This window comes from Ochotona curzoniae, unplaced genomic scaffold (genome assembly GCF_017591425.1).
Source record: "Ochotona curzoniae isolate NIBS_2020 unplaced genomic scaffold, NIBS_Ocur_1.0 scaffold_4506, whole genome shotgun sequence".
NCBI lineage: Eukaryota > Metazoa > Chordata > Mammalia > Lagomorpha > Ochotonidae > Ochotona > Ochotona curzoniae.
Window position 1 is genome coordinate 42970958 of NW_024467119.1, and position 18542 is coordinate 42989499.

Sequence of the window (18542 nt, forward strand, 5' to 3'; positions counted from 1 at the left end):
GGTTTAGTCTGCCACCTGTAGCAGGTAACACATGTACCAGTTGATACAACTGCCTGGTCAGTTCTGCCATTAGCCACCATCTCTCACACAAATTAATGGGTACTGTGGCCAACCTAGGCCAGACCAGCCCTCCACAGGCCTGGTCTTCATGCACTCTAGCAGGTGTTGTGGCTTATTTGGGGAACTCCCCAGCCTTAACGGACCCACTCCTAGCACTAGGTCTTGAGTTTGCCAATGAGTATGCTGCCCAGTCTGAGATGGCCCGCCCCCAGGCTCCACACTCACCAGCAGTTGCTATAGCTTGACTCAGCCCAGCCTACCTCTAGTCACAGCTCTTGCTGGTGGACACAACAGTCTGGCCCAGCCTGGCCCACCCCACATGTGAACTGGAGGTCTGGCCTATACCTTTCTTGGCTCTTGTTCATGCCAGTGTGTGCTGTGGACTGGCCTAGACCAACCCACTACCAAACCCAACTCACACACATATGCTGACAAGTGCTGCAGCCGAGTCTGTCCCTACTTTGGGAACTATAGACTAGCATGGAAGTTCCCCAAGTTCTTTTACCAGGCTCGTTCCAGCCCCAGATCTCACATGTGCCAGAGGGTGCTGCTGCTCATACTGACATGGCCGACCCCTAGACTTGGGCCCCTAGATTTGGCACTTACCAGTGGGTACTGTGGCCTAACCCAACTGGCCGTACCCATTTTGGCTCCTGTTGGTAAATACTACAGCCTAGCCTAGCCCAGCCTGGCCTACCCCCAGATCTGGTTCTTATTTGAACTGGCAGGTACTGCAGCCTAGCATGGCCCACCCATCTAACACCCATTCTGACCCATTGTGAGTGCCAGTGGTAATGGAGCCTAGCCCAGTCTGGCCTGCCCATAAATCAGCTTGAACATATGCAGACAGGTGCTGCAGCCTTTCCCAGCCCAGGTTGTTCCCAACCTCAGCTCTTGCAATTCCTGGTGGGAGAGTTGTCAAAGTGCTACTACCAGATCCATTCTCTGAATCTTGGACATGTCAAACAGTCTGCAATGGCCTACCCTCAGTCTTAGCTGTTGCTGGTGGGTGGAGTAGCCTTACTCAGCTGGGCACAGCCCACAACCTGTGCTTGCTCTCATGTGTGCAAGCAGGTCCTGCAGCCTGGCTCAACCCAACCTGCCTCCAGACCTGGCCCATACAAATACTGCTGAAAGATGTAGCCTTGCCTGGTTGGTCCATCCGCAGGTCTGGCTATTGTGCCTACCAGAGAAGTTCTCTAAGTTTGCCGATTGGGCCTATTCTCAGCTCAGGATCTTATGCATGCTGGGTAGAGAGGAGGGGGTACTGTGGCGCTGTGTGGCGTGATCTGCCTTTAGTTCTGGCTTTTGTGTGTGCCTGTGGGTCCTGCAGCCTGGCTGTTCTACATCCTCCCTGCCCTGGCTTCCATGAGTGTCGGGTCAGTAGTGTGGTTCAGCTTGGTTCAACCCTTCGCTACCCCAAGCTCTCCACACATACTAGTGGGAGCTGTGGTACTACAGTTCCACTACAGGATATATCCCCAGATCCAGTTCTCTTGCATTCTGGTGGGTACTGCTGCCCAGTCCAACATGGACCATCCTCTGCTCTGACACTTGTGGATGAGTACTGAGTCCTAGCCCAGCCAGTCATTGCCCCCAACAGCAGCTTTTGTGTGCAGCAGTGTGCAGTGGTTGATGCTGTTTAGCTCAGCCCAAGTCTACCTTGTGGGTGGGTGCCTTGGCCTGACCCATAGATGCCCTCTGGGTTCTACCCTGTAAACCATGCCATCTCAGCTTGCTCCCCTGCCTGCAATTGCAGTGGCCCAGTACCCTGTAAGACCCCAGAAATCATCTCCTCCCTAGAAAATATTTTTTTGACTTCTCTCCAGACTGCCCCGTCTGCTATCCCCACTCCAGGGCTTGAGTGTATGTCCCAGCCCAGTGTTCCCTGCTTTCCCCACAGATATTGAAAAAAAAAAAAGCAGGTAACTATGCTGACACACTGTTATAGTGAATACAAATTTGGCATTAATCATGCCCCGAATGCCTGCCAGCTACTGATAGCCTTGCAGTGTAACGTACAAGGCAACCTGGGTAGTTGCCTACAGCTCGGGGGACAAAAAGCCTTTTTAAAGATGAATTTGTGTAGATGCAAAACTCACATGTAGAATCAGATGAATATCAGAAGTAAGCCATCCTTTCTTCCTTTACATTGATTCTTTGGGCCTGTTGGAAATAAAGCAGCAGGGACATGAACTGGCGTCTCATGCTGGCATTGTAGGTATTGGTTTAACCCCTATGCCATAGAGTTAGCCCCATCACTTTTTTTTCAAGTCTACTTCTGTTTATCTTGAGATGATAAGTTAATATTACTTAAATGTTCTTTCCCCCATGATTTACTTCACTTAATATTTTTATATAAACTGAAATACTGCAAGGAGTGGGTAGTGTATCTACTTTTGCCACTTCAGTGGGATGCTCTTAATTCCTGGTGTGAAGAAGGAGAAGTTGTTATGTGACCGTGAAGTGTTACAGCACAGACCCCACAAAATTGTAAGACCTGATAGATAGCACCTGAACATTTCATGTCACCGCATTTCTTGGAAATGTGTTTCACTGCATTTCTTAAATGAAGGTGTATATGATCATCCAGTGTTAAACTAAATGATTCCTATAGCCAAATGCTTAATATGCTAATGAACCTCTGATGTTTTGCAGGTGATTAACTCACTAATTCTTTCAAAAATGTGTATTCTCATTTCTTACTTTCTCTTAAACCTCATCTCGGGCTGCTTTCTCCATTTCTGACTGTCTTCTAGCCATCTGCAATTTATTTCCCTTAATACTCCAAGCCCTTTCTTTGTAACTGCTGCCTGAAGTCATTCTCATCTGTTTTTTTTAAAGATTTATTTATTTTTATTGGAAAGGCAAATATACAGAGAGGAGGAGAAACAGAGAAGAAGATCTTCCATCCAGTGATTCTCTCCCAAGTGGCTACAATGGCCAGAGCTGAGCTGATCCAAAGCAAGGAGCCAGGAACTTCTGGTCTCCTATAAGAGTTCAGGGTATCAGGGCTTTGGCCCATTATCTACTGCTTTCCCAGGCCACAAGCAGGGAGCTGGATGGGAAGCAGGCCATCTCAAACTGGCATGCATATGAGATCCTGGTGCATGCAAGATGAGGATTTTAGCCACTAGACTATCGTACTGGCCCCTATTTTATTTGCTTTGTTTTCAATTTGAAAGAGAGAGGGGAAGGGAAAGAATGAGGGAGAGAGAGTGAGAGAGTATATTTCACCTGCTGATACATTGCCCAAGTACCTAGGGTTAGACCAGGCCCATTCCTGGAGGCTAGGACTCAATCCAGCCCTTCCATGTTGGGGGCAAGGACCCAAGTACTTCAGCCATCATCTACTGCCTCCCAGGGTGAGTATTAGCAGGAGGCTGGAATCGGGAGCTGATGTAGGTTGCCAGTGTCCTAATCACTGCGCCAAATGGCTGCCCTGTCTCTCAGTTTGTGTCACTTCCCCAAAGAGAATCTCTTTGCACTTTATGTATAAACAGGAGTCTCCTAGTCCTACCCCCGCCTCTGCTGCTGTTTGCCTTGAGACACTGTTTTTCATTTGAAAGTCTTTCATTGTGTGAAAATGGAGAGCTTACCAAACTGTCCTACCATCCCTGGAAAATGATTCTGGAAAAGTTGAGCTCCCCTTTTCACAGATAACTTAGGTTACAACAAGAGAAGGAAACATAAGTATACTTGTCCAGTAGAATTTTTATAGCTCGCTGTCATGAGAATTGAAATGTGCTTGTCTACAGTTTTGCCCCATTTCCTGTGGAGAGTAGAGGCATCCCCTTCTCAGAGCCTCAGACAAGCAAAGGAAGGCTGTGATTGGGTGAGGTTGCAAATCAGGTTATACCCCTCATGTTGTCAGTCTACTATTCTAGTTTTTTCTGTCTTCCAGTCTTTCCCATTTACTTTAATGCTGGGAGGAAAATACCGTCCTTCACTGTTGGTGGGAGTGTAGGCTAATATAAACACCATGGAAGTCAGTGTGGAGAGTGCTAAGAGAACTGAAAATTGATCCACTGTGTGACCCATCTATCCCACTTTTGGGAATATATCCAAAGGAAATGAGATCTGCATATGAGAAAAGACTCTGTAATCCTATATTCACAGCAGTACAATCTACAATAGCAAAGACATGGAAACAACCAAGATGCCCGTTGAAAGAGGAGTGGTTAACAAAACTGTGGTACATCTACTCTATGGACTACTACTCAGTCATAAAAAAAAAAAATGAAATTCTATCATTTGCACATAAATGGTCCTAACTAGAGACCATTATGGTCAGTGAAATAAGCCAATTCAGAACATATCTTATGTTCTCTCTGATATAAGGCAACCTTCATGCAAAAATAAAAGATAAAAAGATATGTAGGTAAATATGCATGTATAAATAGCTTTATAGAAGAACTGTATAGGAGACTATCATATGAAGATGTGAAGATACAATGCAGTATGCATCTCTACTTCCAAATTAAAGATGAACTCCAAATGAAACTATAAAATATATCTTGACAATAAGATGCTGGACTGTCTATACCTGCAATGTCAGGATACACTTTAATAACAATGATAGACTTATGATTGTTCTTGAAGGATTATATTTATTATGATAAAAAAGGGGAGATCAGTAGGGGAAGAGATTGGGATGGGAATGGGAAATCCTAGAGCCTTTTGAACTGTATCATAGATAAATTCATTTTTAAAACAAATGGATATTGACTAAATTTAGAATTTTTGCTAAAAACAACAAGAACATCATTGTAAAATGATCCCTTTTGAATGATGTCTGTTCCATGGTATTCTGCAAGTTTCACTCCCTGCCTTACAAAAATAGAGCTAATTAATGGACATTCTTACAAAGATAAAGGAGTATTCCTTGGCTTGTGGCCAAGAATTCCCCTCACCACTACCCCCACAGTCTAACTCAGTTACTCTTCATGACAGCTTCTGGCACTTCTCCTTCCAGGCCCTCATCAAAACTTAGAATGACTAGGCTCATTTATCTCCATCTTTAGTGTCTGCTTCTCCTATTAGAATTCAAATCCTGTAAGACTCTGTTCTGTGTTGTTCTGGGTACCCCTGTTCGCCCTTTCTCTTCAGTGCTTTTAACAGTGCTAGATTCGGTTGGCAAGTAGGCATTGAAGGAATAAATAAATTATTTAAATAAATTGATTATTTTTGAAGTGGGTGTTTTGAACTGAGTCCTAGTTGTGTCATTTGAAAAAAAAAAGTGTTGACAAAGTACATGAGTACTTTGGGGTCTTTGTATTTACTCAGTCAACACTTTTCAAGTACCTGTCACCAGGTCAAGTCCTGGAAACAGCCCTGTATAAGATGTGATTGATGCCTTCCAGGACCACGGAGACTAACAGGGGCAAGCACATGCGTGTGTAAATAACTGCACTTCTTCAGGAAAGTGTGTAAGCATGGACTGTTGGAATACAGAGGAAAGATGTTAATTGCCTGGGGTGTAAAAGTTTTCTGGGAGGCAGTGGTATTTCTGCTTAGCCTGGAAGGCAGAGGGGAAGTTTAGCAGGTTAATTAGCTGGAGAGCTTTGACATGTTTGGACAGTATCTTGGTGAATGGATTATAGATGTTGTACCAAAAAATTGGGTTTTAATTTCAGTGAAGCCAGGGCACCTGCTGAAGTGAAGGTGGCCATGGGAAGCATTATTTATTCCTATTAGAAAGCTGAATAGATGCTGTGGTTACTAAGCAAAACCATACCCCACAGTTGCAGGACTTGCACTAAAGTTCATAGTAATGCATCTTTCCTAGAGATGAACTGTACATTTTGTAGAAATGAATATTTTCCTAGAACCTGGAAGTTCTTTTATAATGTGTTCTTTCTGGATAATTTTTATGTTATTTTTATATTAAATTTTATCAGTTTTTAAAGATATTGCTAAATGCTGCTGAGATCTCTGTTACAATATAAATCACTGCAGAGCAACATGAATTTTTTGTGTGAAATACAATGAAGCATTTTCATTCTTAGGGAGGAGTGAAATGCCTCGATCTTTCCCCCTTCCCAGTGTTTGAGGAATGCTTCTTTATCACTATGTCACAAACTAATAAGTTAAAAATCTCTCTTCCAGTTCCACGGCAGCCTTCAAATGATTTGTTTGAAACATTTGAAATAGAAAGAGGAATCAGTGCAGACGATGAAGCAAAGGACGATCCAGGTAGACATCTGTCCTCTTTGTCCTGTTAAGATGACATGATTATTTCCCTTCATTTTCGAGTAGTAATTTGTACATTATTTGTTGTCATTTGGGAGAAGTCTACTTGTATTAACTCAGTTTCTACTGTGGTTAAATCCGTTGAGCTGAAATAGTTGAGAACCATCGCGTTCTTTTTAAAAACGCATTCAAAAGGGTATTGAAATTGAGAGAAGGAAATCATATTTCACAAGTGACAACACAGCAAGGTCATCAGTTGGCAACACGTGTGTGTTCTATTGTTACAGCTGAGTGCCCAGGCCCAACTGTGCTGAGAAAGGATTCATGTAATTTCCTTTTGATCTCGTGGAGAAAAGTTCTAGTGGGGTAATTCAGTTGCAGATGCTGGAGGGGACACTTGTAGGGGTGCTCCTGGTTTATAGATTTGCAAACGTGTGTTTGTTGGCTTTGTGACCTTCTCGTCTTTCTTATCATTTGCCTTGTAGGTGTTCTAATACACAGTTGTAATTTTGACCATGGACTTTGTGGATGGATCAGGGAAAAGGAAAATGACTTGCACTGGGAACCCGTCAGGGATCCTGCAGGTAAAATTTCATCTTGACTCTTTCTAGTCACATTTGAGGTCAGTACTGCTGCAGAGCAAGCTCTGCTAATCAAGTCCACTATAGAATGTCTCTGGGTTATTTAAGGAAGAAAGGGAACAAAAAGAGCATACCCAATATTTACTTATATTTCGCTTTCTTCAAGTGAGCTAAATGTGTCAGGTCTCAACTAATATTGCACAATAGGAGACAAGTAGTTTTAACTACTAATTTCTCTCAAAAGCTTGAAAAATGAAACAAACTCATTCTAGTATAGACTTTTCAAGTTATTCTCCCGAATGAAGAAAATGATCTGGTAGTTACATCGAGCCATGCTAATAATCCCTGATGAATTTTCTGCAAAGTTATGATCATCTGTCCAAAAAAAAACCAAAAAAATCCTTGTAAATTGGATACTGGCAAAAATAGTGGTATTACCATTTATTTTGTAAAAGGATACTGGAAAGTTGGATTTAGACATAGTTCCTTGGGAATCATTTGTAAATTGCATGATTCCTATTGATCTCAAGTTTAAATGCTTTCAAGCTGTTTTGTCTTCTAGATTCAGGAAATAAACTTACGTATTTGTCCCCCCCACCCCCAATCATCACATCTTTCATGACTGAGGCAAATATAATGGAACAATGAGTTTGGTTTCTCTGTTTTTTATATTCTTGATATTAGAGTATTGGAATGAGAACAAGAGGTGAAGAAGCATGTTGCTTCATTTATTTCAAAAGCTTACTTATTAAATACTGTATCTTAATGTACAGATAAAGCACAAAATATACGAGGTAGCTTGAAGTTATGTCTGTTAATCCAATTTTCTCAAACTTTACTGTGTACACAGATCAGCTAGGACCTTGTCACAGTGCAGATATTTCGTGTTTCTAACAGGGCCCCTGCAGGTACTCACACTGCTGGTCCACAGTGTATGTTTTCAGCACCACATTACTAGAGAATTTGTCCAAAAATAGCATTTGTGAGATTGTAAGGCTGCGCGAAGTGAGGACAGCCTTACCGACTCTCGAGAAAGTGAGTCTCCCCAATAATCAACGAAGACAAGGCTTCATGCAAAAGCAGGAGGATTTATTCAGATGCCAGCGCGCTGGGACGGAGGCCAGTTCCTCACGCAGGAGGGTGGCACATCCGTACCAAGTCGCTACATCACCTGTCTTTTGCAGGCCAAAATCACTTACACAGCATTTTGACAAATAGCTTACTAATAGGTACAAATAGAATCATAAAACAATAAAGTTAGGGGCTGTTTTTCCTGACCATTACATCATAAGACTGCTGTTTCTTTTAGTTCTTTGTCACAATTTTCCTTGAGTTTGCTTTTCTCAGACCAAGTTTACTTTTCTCAGACCTTTGGAGCCTCCTCCAAGAAGTCAGGGACTTTTCGGCTCTTCACTATTTTACCTTGATTCCTGCTGAGATACTTATCTCAGGGCCACTGTTGAATTTTGTATCCTGAATCCCAATTGAACCTAATCATTTACCAAAGACATCCTATTCAGCTATTCTCAGCAAGTAAGACAAGTAAAGTACAGAAGGCAAAGAAGCAAGTTAAATTTCTCTATTCTAAATCTTCCCTTTCAAGATCTTCTAAGATTGTAATGTAATATTTATAATTAAAATTTTAGATAAGGTTTAGAAGTATGAATATTTCATAGCTTCAAGTTTATTTTGAGTTTTTCAGTTTCATTTAGTTTGATGGGAAAATATCATTTAACACCCTAGATATAGGATACCAACTATTGTCCTAGAATTATTCTCTCAACCATTTAAGGTTAATTCTGAGCAGGACAATGCTATGAATGTCACAACTGTCTGTGAATAAGAGAAGAAAAGGCATGGATTCAGTAACTACTACGGCCATTCATCATCTCATTAATTGACTTAACTCTTTAGTTTATCCTTTGAGTGGGTAATACTGTTTTTATTTCACAAAGGAACTGTGGGTACCCAGAGAGATTATGTAAGTTGCCTAAAGCTACAGAGCTAGATGGTGGTAGAGTTTGGTGTTGAATCCAGGACCTCTGACTTTATGTCCAGGTCCCTTTGTACCATCTGTGCAGCTTCCTAGGTAATTTGATAGCCAGACATCTGTAATTTTGTTCTGAATTTGTTGCTGTCCCACAATCCCTGGCCTCAGTAGCAGGGCTTGTGGGAGTGTACATGCAGTGACTAGCAGACTCCAAGCCTATAATTCTGACTGCCTTCTGACCTGGTGCAGATATTCTACAGAAGGGGGCATGTGTGGCATCATGTGTGATAGATTGGTGAGTAACATTTAGAGTCATAATGAATAACTTTTTGAAAGCAAATTCAAGCTCAGTGCAGATAACTGTTGCGCTTCTATGCAGATGGCTTGGGTAACATTTGATTTTTGAATTTAAATACTACACTATAGAATAGTTCAGGACTTTTTCAGCAAAAAAAAATTTTATGATTTATCGTGTTTGTAAATTACTAAATCTTTTTGACCAAAATTCCTCTTATCTTTTGGTGGAATACTGGAACAAGGTTGGAAATTTGAATGGCAAGGGAAAAAAAGGAAAAAATGAAACGTTTGGAATGGTCATTGGACAGTGTTAGTTCAGAACAATTGGAAAGGAAGTGAATGCTGCCTGGATGATGGGATTATTCCTGATGATGGCCTGTGGTCTCTGGAGGGTGCTTTTCTGGTATGGGCTTAAGCTTTCTGCATAAACTGAGTAAATTTGATCTTGATTAGATATTGAAGACACATTGACCTAACTGTCGTTGATTTCTGTGCCAGCATGACCAGCATCTGAAAGACTAGGCTAGGGATGAATATAAAGTGTGGCTTGTGGTTTAGAAACCAGCTCCACAGCCGGGAGTTAGGGGAAGCTGTGACTAAGCACCCTGTGTGAAGGACTCTAGAATGTTAGTGGATAATAGAATCAGTGTGAATGATGTTACTACCCAAAGATGTGTCATCTCCAAGAAATCGGGTATTTTTCCAAAGTGGGAAATTCATTTTGGTTCAGTGATTAATCTACTTGGGGTTCTTTCTGGTCTGAAAATGAGAGTTAGTTAGCTGTGTGTTACTCAGAAGAGAATGATCAGAAGGACAGGTATCTCAAAGCCAATGGAAACAAGCCAGGAAACCTTAGTGCTTGGCCTGGAGAAGATCCAGTGGAGCAGGGCTGCTTGATGTTGGTTGCTCTGAGAATGAGCTTTGCAATACACAGAGCCATCTGAACTGTGAATAGGCTGATACGGAAGTAATGACTTCTCTGAGGTGGAGGGGCTCTGACTGGGTGATGTGGTGAGGTGTTGAAGGGTTTTTTTGCATAGCAGGTAAATGTTGGATTTGAAAACATCTCAATCTAGCTATGAGAACCTCTGGTTCAAAATGAAATGTCCCATATCGGTGAGTGGGCTTCTAGCTTAAAAAGCAGGGTGGAAAGAGCAGATGTCAAAGAACTGGCATAAAGGGGCAGGTGTGCACAGCATGGCATATAAAACTGCAGAATATGCCAGGGAATTCTAGTCATACCTCTATGGGAAAAAAAAACTGATAAAAATTCCCTTGCCATGCCATTTTTTTTTTATTTTAGGAAGTCCAGGCATAGGAGAGAGAGAGAGAGAGAGAGAGAGAGAGAGAGAGAGAGAGAGAGAGAGGTGTATCACATGGAAATAACAGAATATAAGCAATTACATAGGTAATTTCTGCCTATTCTAATTGCCAAATTGCTTATTTGTTTTTGTGTGGATAAAGCAGTTTGTACAAGGACATATGTTTAGATTTGTAGTTATGACTTTTAATGGTGTGCAGTTCTAATCTATGCTCAAGACTGGCCAATGTTTTCATACACTCATACAATTTCTAAGGATCCCTCGATTAAATGAACTCTTTGAGAAACAGCTGCAAAATATGTGCATTTGCAAACTTGCTCTTGTTGGTGCTGCTAGGTTCTAGTTATCACATGCACCTTGAACCTAACCATGAAATGTGAGATTAATACATTCCTCTAATAAGTGAGAAACTGCACTGCTGACAGACATGCTGTACTGCAGGTTTGTAGCTATGTACCTGAGGACACACCCTCCTCTCACGTAGCTGTAAAGCTAGCCCCGGGTCCTCTCCTGGAACTGCCAACTCCAGAGAACAAGCATTAAAGGCAGCTGACTCAGCACCCTGCCCTCCACCCATAGCTACGGGGAATTTCCCAAAATACTCCTAAGTATGCTAGTATGTGCATACAAACATGGCGACCCTAGCTTTAGAAAACATTATTTTGAAATGCCCCTAAATTGTTATCTCTGCCTTCCCCAGCTACAGCCTCTTAGTTATCTTTCCAGAGAGGTGTTTTCGCACAGAGTAGCATCCCTCTCTGTATTTTGCTTCTGTCACTTTACAATATTATCTTAACAGTTAACAAGAACATGGACTTGGAAGCCAGAATGGCTAGGCTGAAACCCAGACCATCACTTATTAGCTCTGAGCTAGAAGCATCACTGAAATGGACATGATTAATAAGGACTCCTGAACATCATTAAAGCATGTCAGGAGTACCCGGTGTGGAGTTACTGCTCAAGTGCTGCTAGCCATGTGGTTGACAATTGTGCCGCATCAGCCCGTACACAGCACGCTCATCTGTCTTGATGACTGTTCCTTTGAGTCACCAGACATTCCACACGTATGCAAGCAGCCCTCATGGGGCGTATGCCAGCCTGTTTGTGGTTCAGAGTATGCTGCAGTGGATAAGCCTGCATTTTTGATTTATACTTGTTTAAACCTATCATGTTGGTGGAATAAATTCCTAGAGATTTGCATTTAGAATTTAGCTAGATTTTACTGCGTAGTCATCTGTAAGGCTTATATCAGTTATACTCCTGTCAATGATATTTAAGAACCATCTCCAGCACAGTTATTATAAAAACTTTTTTTTTATCTTTGCCAGACATATAGATAAAGGGTAAAACAACTTAATTTTAATTTGCATCTTTAATTGTAAAATCAACATTTTGCAAGGTTTTCATGTTCTTAAAAAGCACTTATTCTTTGTGATGGCTTTTCTTTTTCTTTTTTAATATTGAAAAGTTACTTATGTAAATAAGGAAAATGTTTCATTTTTCACGTGTTTCAAATGTTTAAATATTTTATATCTTAAAAAAGTGAAAATTTGGAAACTTAAGTGCTTTCCAATAGAAATGATTAATGACAATCCTACAGATATGGCATATCAATATTTCCTGACATAAAATGGCTGATATAGCAACATTGCCAATTGAAAGACTGATTTGTTTATTTCCAAGTCAGAGTTCCATAAAGAGAGGTTGAGGAAGACAGAGCTATTTTCCATCTCCTGGTTCATGTGCCAAATGGCTACAACACGCAGAGCTGGGCTGGTGGGAAGCCAGGAGGAGGAGCTCCACCCAGATGTCCCACATGGGCAGCAGGGGCCCAAGGCCATTAGCAGAGAGCCATATTTGAAGTGGAGCAGCCGGGTCACAAAGTAGTGCTTGTGTGGGATGCAGGCATTATAGGTGCCAGCTTAAACGACTGGAACACATGCGGCCCCACTCCCTACCATGCTGCAAATTTGCATTCATTTTTGAATGTTCATATTTGCCTATATTTGAAAAGTTCAAAAGTCTAAAATGTCTGTGGGTATGGGATTATGATTTATTTAAACCTTTATGCTTCTCTCTGTGTGACTCTATCGTTGAAATTTAAAAATAAATGAGTAAATTAAAATTGTGCCATGTAACTTTCTATACAAGTCCTTCAGTATCTCTTATTTATTTTTCCCACATCACAAGTACTTTGGATGTGATGCTTTAAACTGAATTAAAAACTTGAAAATAGTTTGGATTTAATCCAATGTTTTGGAATCTGAAGTGAAATTTCTGTTTAATAGGAAACCTTCCTGGGAGGTAGAATCGATTTTTCCTTGTTTCTGTTCTGAATTTATAACATTTACTTACAAAGAAAAATTTCTTCATGGAAGAAACAAAAGCAGAGTTTCCTGCTTAATATGCCCACATCTCATATCACAGAACCTGGGGCGGTTCCTGACTCCATCTGACTCCGACTTCCTGCCGGGGCAGACCCTGAGAGCCAGTGGTAACGACTCAAGTAATTCACTTGTAAGAACCCCTTTGACATGCGTCCTGGTTGAACCCCAGCTGTCATAGGCGGGTGAACACTAGGGAAAAGGAGTTCTGTCTCTCAAATTGAAACAAAACAACAACAAAAAATCAAACTCCAAAACTTGGCTCCCTCAGGGCACCTCTGTAGGGAAAACATAACTGTAACCTTATTTATCATGTTTAAAATGAGGGGGTTTTAAATACATATAGAAAAAGGTTGTTTTGAATCTGTGACCAGGAGCCCTGGTTTGTTCAGGCAGTCACACGGAATGCCATGGGGCTGCATTCCATAGAGACTGAAGGTCAGCTGGCAGATGAACTGTGATAACCTCATAGTCTTTATCAGAACAACTGTGATGCTTCAAAATCTAACTGATACACAGACATTTAAAATCCATGTAAGTGTTTTAGACCCAAACAGTATCTGCACTAATTTGTGGGAGGAAGACATGCACTGGTGAGAAGAAGTAAAAAAAAAATAATAATAATATGTTCCGTTTTAGGAATGGAAGCACTTGAGTCCAGCACCTATTTCCCTGAAGGAGTTTTGCTGGGTTTTTTTGGAATATCATTTATTAACTCAAAGACCAGCTTTTATCACCCAATCCTCTAGGAGTATGCAGAGGAGGTTTGGGAGAAAGGAAGCTTCTGATGTGAGATGGTCCCACAGCCTCTGGGTGCACCTGACACAGTTCCTAGCCCATCATAAGCAATCCCTAGATCTCCACTGGGAGTGAAGGCGACATTGCAGTCTTAGGTGTTGCATGATTTTTTAACTGAGAAGGAAATGGCGTTCCTACTCAGAGCCATGTGTTCAGCATTGCAACCTCATGTTTCCTGTGGACAGAGCAGTGTCGCAGCATCATGTGTTTCTCAGCTGGCTGACATGGAACCGCCAGAGAGGAATGTCATTTGTGCGCAGATTGAGTTTCCAAAACATCTCTTACAGCTCACTGCTGCTTCTACTTTGATTTAAAGCTGCAGTTTCCCTGACAACGAAGGGATGCACATTCCGTAGCCCCAGGAGTCTGAGGACATCGCCAAAGTCATCTGGCCAGAGTGGAAGTTTTAATGAACATTTTGTGTGCATGAATATAGAAGGCAGTATGTGCCTAAATAACAGTATGGATTTGTTACAACATAAAAGATCTTTTTACAGAGTTAACCTCCAAAGGAAATTGATACTCCTAGAAGATGAAAGGGGTTTCCAGGACCGCTCTGCAGCCGACTGGGCTGAAGTATATGCCAGTATAAGAGGCATGGCCATCTCTGTTTTTCTTTTTAAGATGTATGCATTTTATTGGAAAGGTGGAAAGAAAGAGGGAAATCTTCCACCCGCTGGTTCACTCCCTAAATGAAAACAATAGTCAGAGCTGGGCTAATCTGGAGCTGGGAGCTGGGAGATCCTTCTGGGTCTCCCATGAATCCCATCTTCTACTATTTTCACAGGCAAATCAGCAGGGAGATAGAGCACCACGTGTAACCAGAACTCAAACCAGCATCCATGTGAAATGTTGATAGAGCAGGCAGAGGCTTAACCTACTGCTCATGGCACCAATCCCTGTTTTTTCTTTCTTTTTTTTTTTTTTCTGTTTTGCTTTGCTTTAAGATCTTTCCGTATTTAGTGATTTAAAAATAAAGGAGAGAATAAATGTCCTTTAAATCACCATGTCCAGAAGTCCACATAGGAAACGCTCTGTGGCAACGTAGGGTCAGTTCTGCCAGCCTCCCAGCTGGCTTGGCAGGGTCAGATAAGCATGAAGCTGTATGTGTGTGTTGGTGGATACTCACGTTTGTCTCATCACTTTGCATTGGGAATATTCATGGTGCTCAGAAGGCTAATTTGTTTATCCTCAGCACAACTTGTACTCTTCAGGAGCAAAGTGTTCTCTGTCAACGCGTGTCAGAGAATTTAAGACAGGCATAAAAAAAAAGTCATGTTTTCCTCCATCCAAAGACTGGAATTCTTTGCAGAGGCCCTCACAGTCTCAAGTTTGTTAAAGCAGGAAAGCTTGTGCTCATGCTGTTTGTGCCCGCCAGGGGTCTCGTCGCCCACACACACACGGCCCTGCTTTTGCCATTGCAGGTGGACAGTATCTGACAGTCTCGGCAGCCAAAGCCCCAGGGGGAAAAGCCGCTCGCTTGGTGCTACCTCTCGGCCACCTCATGCATTCAGGGGACCTGTGCCTGTCCTTCAGGCACAAGGTGACGGGGCTGCACGCAGGCACACTCCAGGTGTTTGTGAGAAAACATGGGGTCCACGGAGCAGCCCTGTGGGGAAGAAATGGTGGCCATGGCTGGAGGCAAACAGAGATCACCTTGCGAGGGGCTGACGTCAAGAGCGTAAGTAGACCCACGAAGGAGGCAGCATCTGGGAGGTTTTCCTTTCATAGGAGAACTCTGAGATCTGAATTCAAAGAGGCTGGCTCTATGAATTCAGGCCCAGGCAAAGCTCTGTGCCATTCTGGGCATGCTAGCTCTGTTCATTGCCCCTTTCCATAACCCCATTGTGCTGCTGCTTCTGCTTCCTTCTTCGTTGCAACCTGTGCCCACACCACAGGCCCAGCCCTGCCCAAGACCCATTTTTAATCAATAACAAACAACAAAAAAAATGGGACTAGAAAAGTAAAGACAAAATTCATGGAAACTTCAAAGGGTAGGGGTGGGGAGCCTAACTCTCCTTGCTTTCCCTTTTGCTTCAAGCTCTTTCCATCATATATTGCTATGGAGCTGATTTCTTTAAATTCCGTTTTTTCCCCCTTTGCCTCAGAGATCACAGCTAAGCAGCCTAGAGTGGCAACCCCGACTGTAATTAGAAAGTGCCGTTTAAGACAGGATGTGGAAAAGACTGGCTGAATATATAAATTTTGTCGTAGGTAATCAAGTCATAGGTAGCAAGGAAGTAATCTGCATTAAACTTAATGAATGTATTTGGGAAAACAGTCTTTCCATTGATGGCTATAAGATTTTATCTCTTAGGAGATTCTGTATCCATGTCCATCTGTGTAGTTTCCAGAAGCTATTTAAGAAAAGAGACTTCATTAACATAGCTGTCATCAGAGTACTTTTACCGTTCAATTTTTTTCCTTAAAATTTTTCTTAATATTCACAATTCTCTGGAAAAATGATATGGTATTATAAATTATTTCTCAAAATCGGGGAGTTTGATTCTGTTTTTGAAAAAGTAAGAGTTTTCTACAGAAGGTATAATACAAGAATAGTGAAAGCCAAATAGTGTGATTTGATTTTTGTATTTGATTTTTGGCAGTGAACTACATGGCCGAAAAGGAGAAACTCAGAAACACTTAATATAGGCTGCATGATTATGATCTTTCTGAGACTTGGCTCTCATTTTCTGACCTTTATATCCCATCACATTCTTCCCATCTTGATTACCTCTGACAAGGAGCATACTTTACATGCATCCATAAAATTCCAATAGTCTACAGTTTAGAATGGCTTTTTAAAGAGTAACTGATTCTGGGCCGTTTGCTCTGATAAACAATTTGCCTGATGCCTAAAGTTTCTTCTAAAAGACAAGCCTCTAGTGACACTGGCACCCCTGTTTTCTTCTTTCCTCCTGCTGAATAAGTTCCAAGTTGAGTTTGGGGGAAGGTTTGCCTTTGTTTTTGCTAAAGAGTGGGCGCTGGAAAGGGGCAGAGGAGGCTTGACTGGTGTGTGCATTCTTTCCCTAGGTCATCTTCAAAGGTGAAAAAAGGCGTGGTCACACTGGGGAGATTGGATTGGATGATGTGAGCTTGAGAAAAGGCCACTGCTCGGAAGAACGCTAACATCTCCAGAACTAGCAGTGAACTACTGGGTCTTCCCCTCTTCTTGTTTCCAATCCTCACCTTCTCCCTCTTCTCCCCCCTCAGCAGGCCTAAGAGAAGAGTGGGTCAGGAGAGAGTCTGCTTGGTGACTCATGTCTCACTGGCCTGCTTTTGCAATCCCAGTGAGCAGTGACAGGGGCACCTGTAGATGCACACAAATCACCTTTGGGTGTTGCCTTCCGCCCTGTGTCTTTTAGGAAGGCTTTTGGCGTGGGTTATCCATACCTTCTTCCTGATTATAAGATGCTCCTTATAGCAGAATATAGAAGAAGTTTTCAAAAGGAAACTGTACAAGTGACCATTCTCTTATCTCTTCAGTGTTGTACTGTGGAGTAGTGTTGATGTCCCTTGAGATGTACAATGTACCTGTGAAACTGGCTTACCCTCTTCACTTTAGGTAGTTCTGGCCTGCCCTGAACCCTGACCTTTACTGTTGATTGCTTTGTAAAACAAGGGTGTGTAATATATCAAGATGCATCTATTCTTATTATCTGTATTTTTCTTTTAAAGATAGTTATGTAGAGTGGGCATGTAATCTCTCATAAGTAGTAGTCCATTTTGTGTAAATGTGTTATTAAGTATTTACATGTTTCTAATATTTACAGACTCTAGTTGCAAAATAAAAGGCAGCTTGTGATCTCTTGAGTTAAAGATACCCGAAGTGACATTCAGTTCTGTGACTTTATATTGGAAGCAAAAGCATAATGGCACAAGTGTCAGGTTGTGATAGTAAAGTGATGAATTTTTGGCTTGAGCTTGAGTTTGGTATCTATAAAGGATAGTCAATCATTCAGGGAGACAAGAAACTGCAGTTAGTAATAACTACTTCAAGTTGTACTTTAAGGCCGACAGCCTCTACTGTTACAACATGGCTTTCCGTTAGCTTGTGAGACGCTCTGTAAAAGTTTTGGTTGTTCTAGAGAAAATGCGTTTTAGGTGGAAGCGGGGTGAGTGGAAGCAGGGGGGAAGGGCCATGGGACAGATTTTCATATTAAGTCGATGTAAATTAGACTGGTGTAGCTCATACATCACGAATGGGATAGGAAGCAAATTCCGAGCTTGGAGGCATTTCAGTGTATTGTAATGGAGATTCCCCATTTTGGGGAAGCAGGGTAAGACTGGAATTCTAAGATCCATGGATGCCCAGTACTATTTCTTCCCTGTATATTCTACCTTTCTTCTTCTTCTTCTTCTTTTTTTTTAATGGCTTTTAAAAGTCAACTTACTTCTAAGGCTTTTCTTCATTTCTGATCCAGTAATCAAAATATTCTCTGCTGTTTTTGCCAGGAATCACAAAGATGATTAAAGGGTTGGAAAAAAGGATCTATGATGAGAAAATAAAGGAGCTGGGATTATTCAGCCTGGAGAAGAGAAGACTGAGGGGCAAACCCTTGATGGTTTTCAAGTATATGAAGGGTTGGCACAGAGAGGATGGTGAGCAGCTGTTCCCCATATGCACTAAGAATAGCACGAGAGGAAGCAGCCTTAGCCAGGAGTGTGAGGGAGTGTTTCCTGACCGGGACAGTTGTTAATTTGGAACCCTTTATAGAAAAAGAATTCTCTCTGTCCCTCTCACTCTCTTCCTCTCTCCCCTTTCTTCTTTTCTCCCTCTCTCTCTTCCTTTTTCTCTCTTCCTTTTTCCCTCTAGCCTCTGTTTCTTCCTACCCCAGCAGATTCTCAAAAATCAGATCAAGATTTCAGATGGTTAAAGATGTTCCTTATTTCAAGGTAAATTAACAGGTTTTGATCC

General features: G+C 41.8%; 1 protein-coding gene across 6 annotated transcripts in view; it reads left to right on the top strand.

Moving 5' to 3' along the window:
• The window catches only part of NPNT (nephronectin), a 71065-nt gene extending 53629 nt beyond the window's left edge, over nt 1–17436 (top strand). For 4 of the 6 annotated variants that reach the window (XM_040966758.1, XM_040966754.1, XM_040966756.1 and 1 more), the window contains 4 exons: nt 6169–6255; nt 6738–6836; nt 15049–15305; nt 16658–17436. In XM_040966758.1, coding sequence (XP_040822692.1) covers nt 6169–6255; nt 6738–6836; nt 15049–15305; nt 16658–16753 — 539 coding nt within the window. In that variant the 3' untranslated portion in view covers nt 16754–17436. The remainder of the gene's footprint in view (nt 1–6168; nt 6256–6737; nt 6837–15048; nt 15306–16657) is intronic. The other 2 variants (XM_040966757.1, XM_040966759.1) reach the window with 1 other exon arrangement.
• The last annotated feature ends 1106 nt before the right edge of the window (nt 17437–18542 follow it).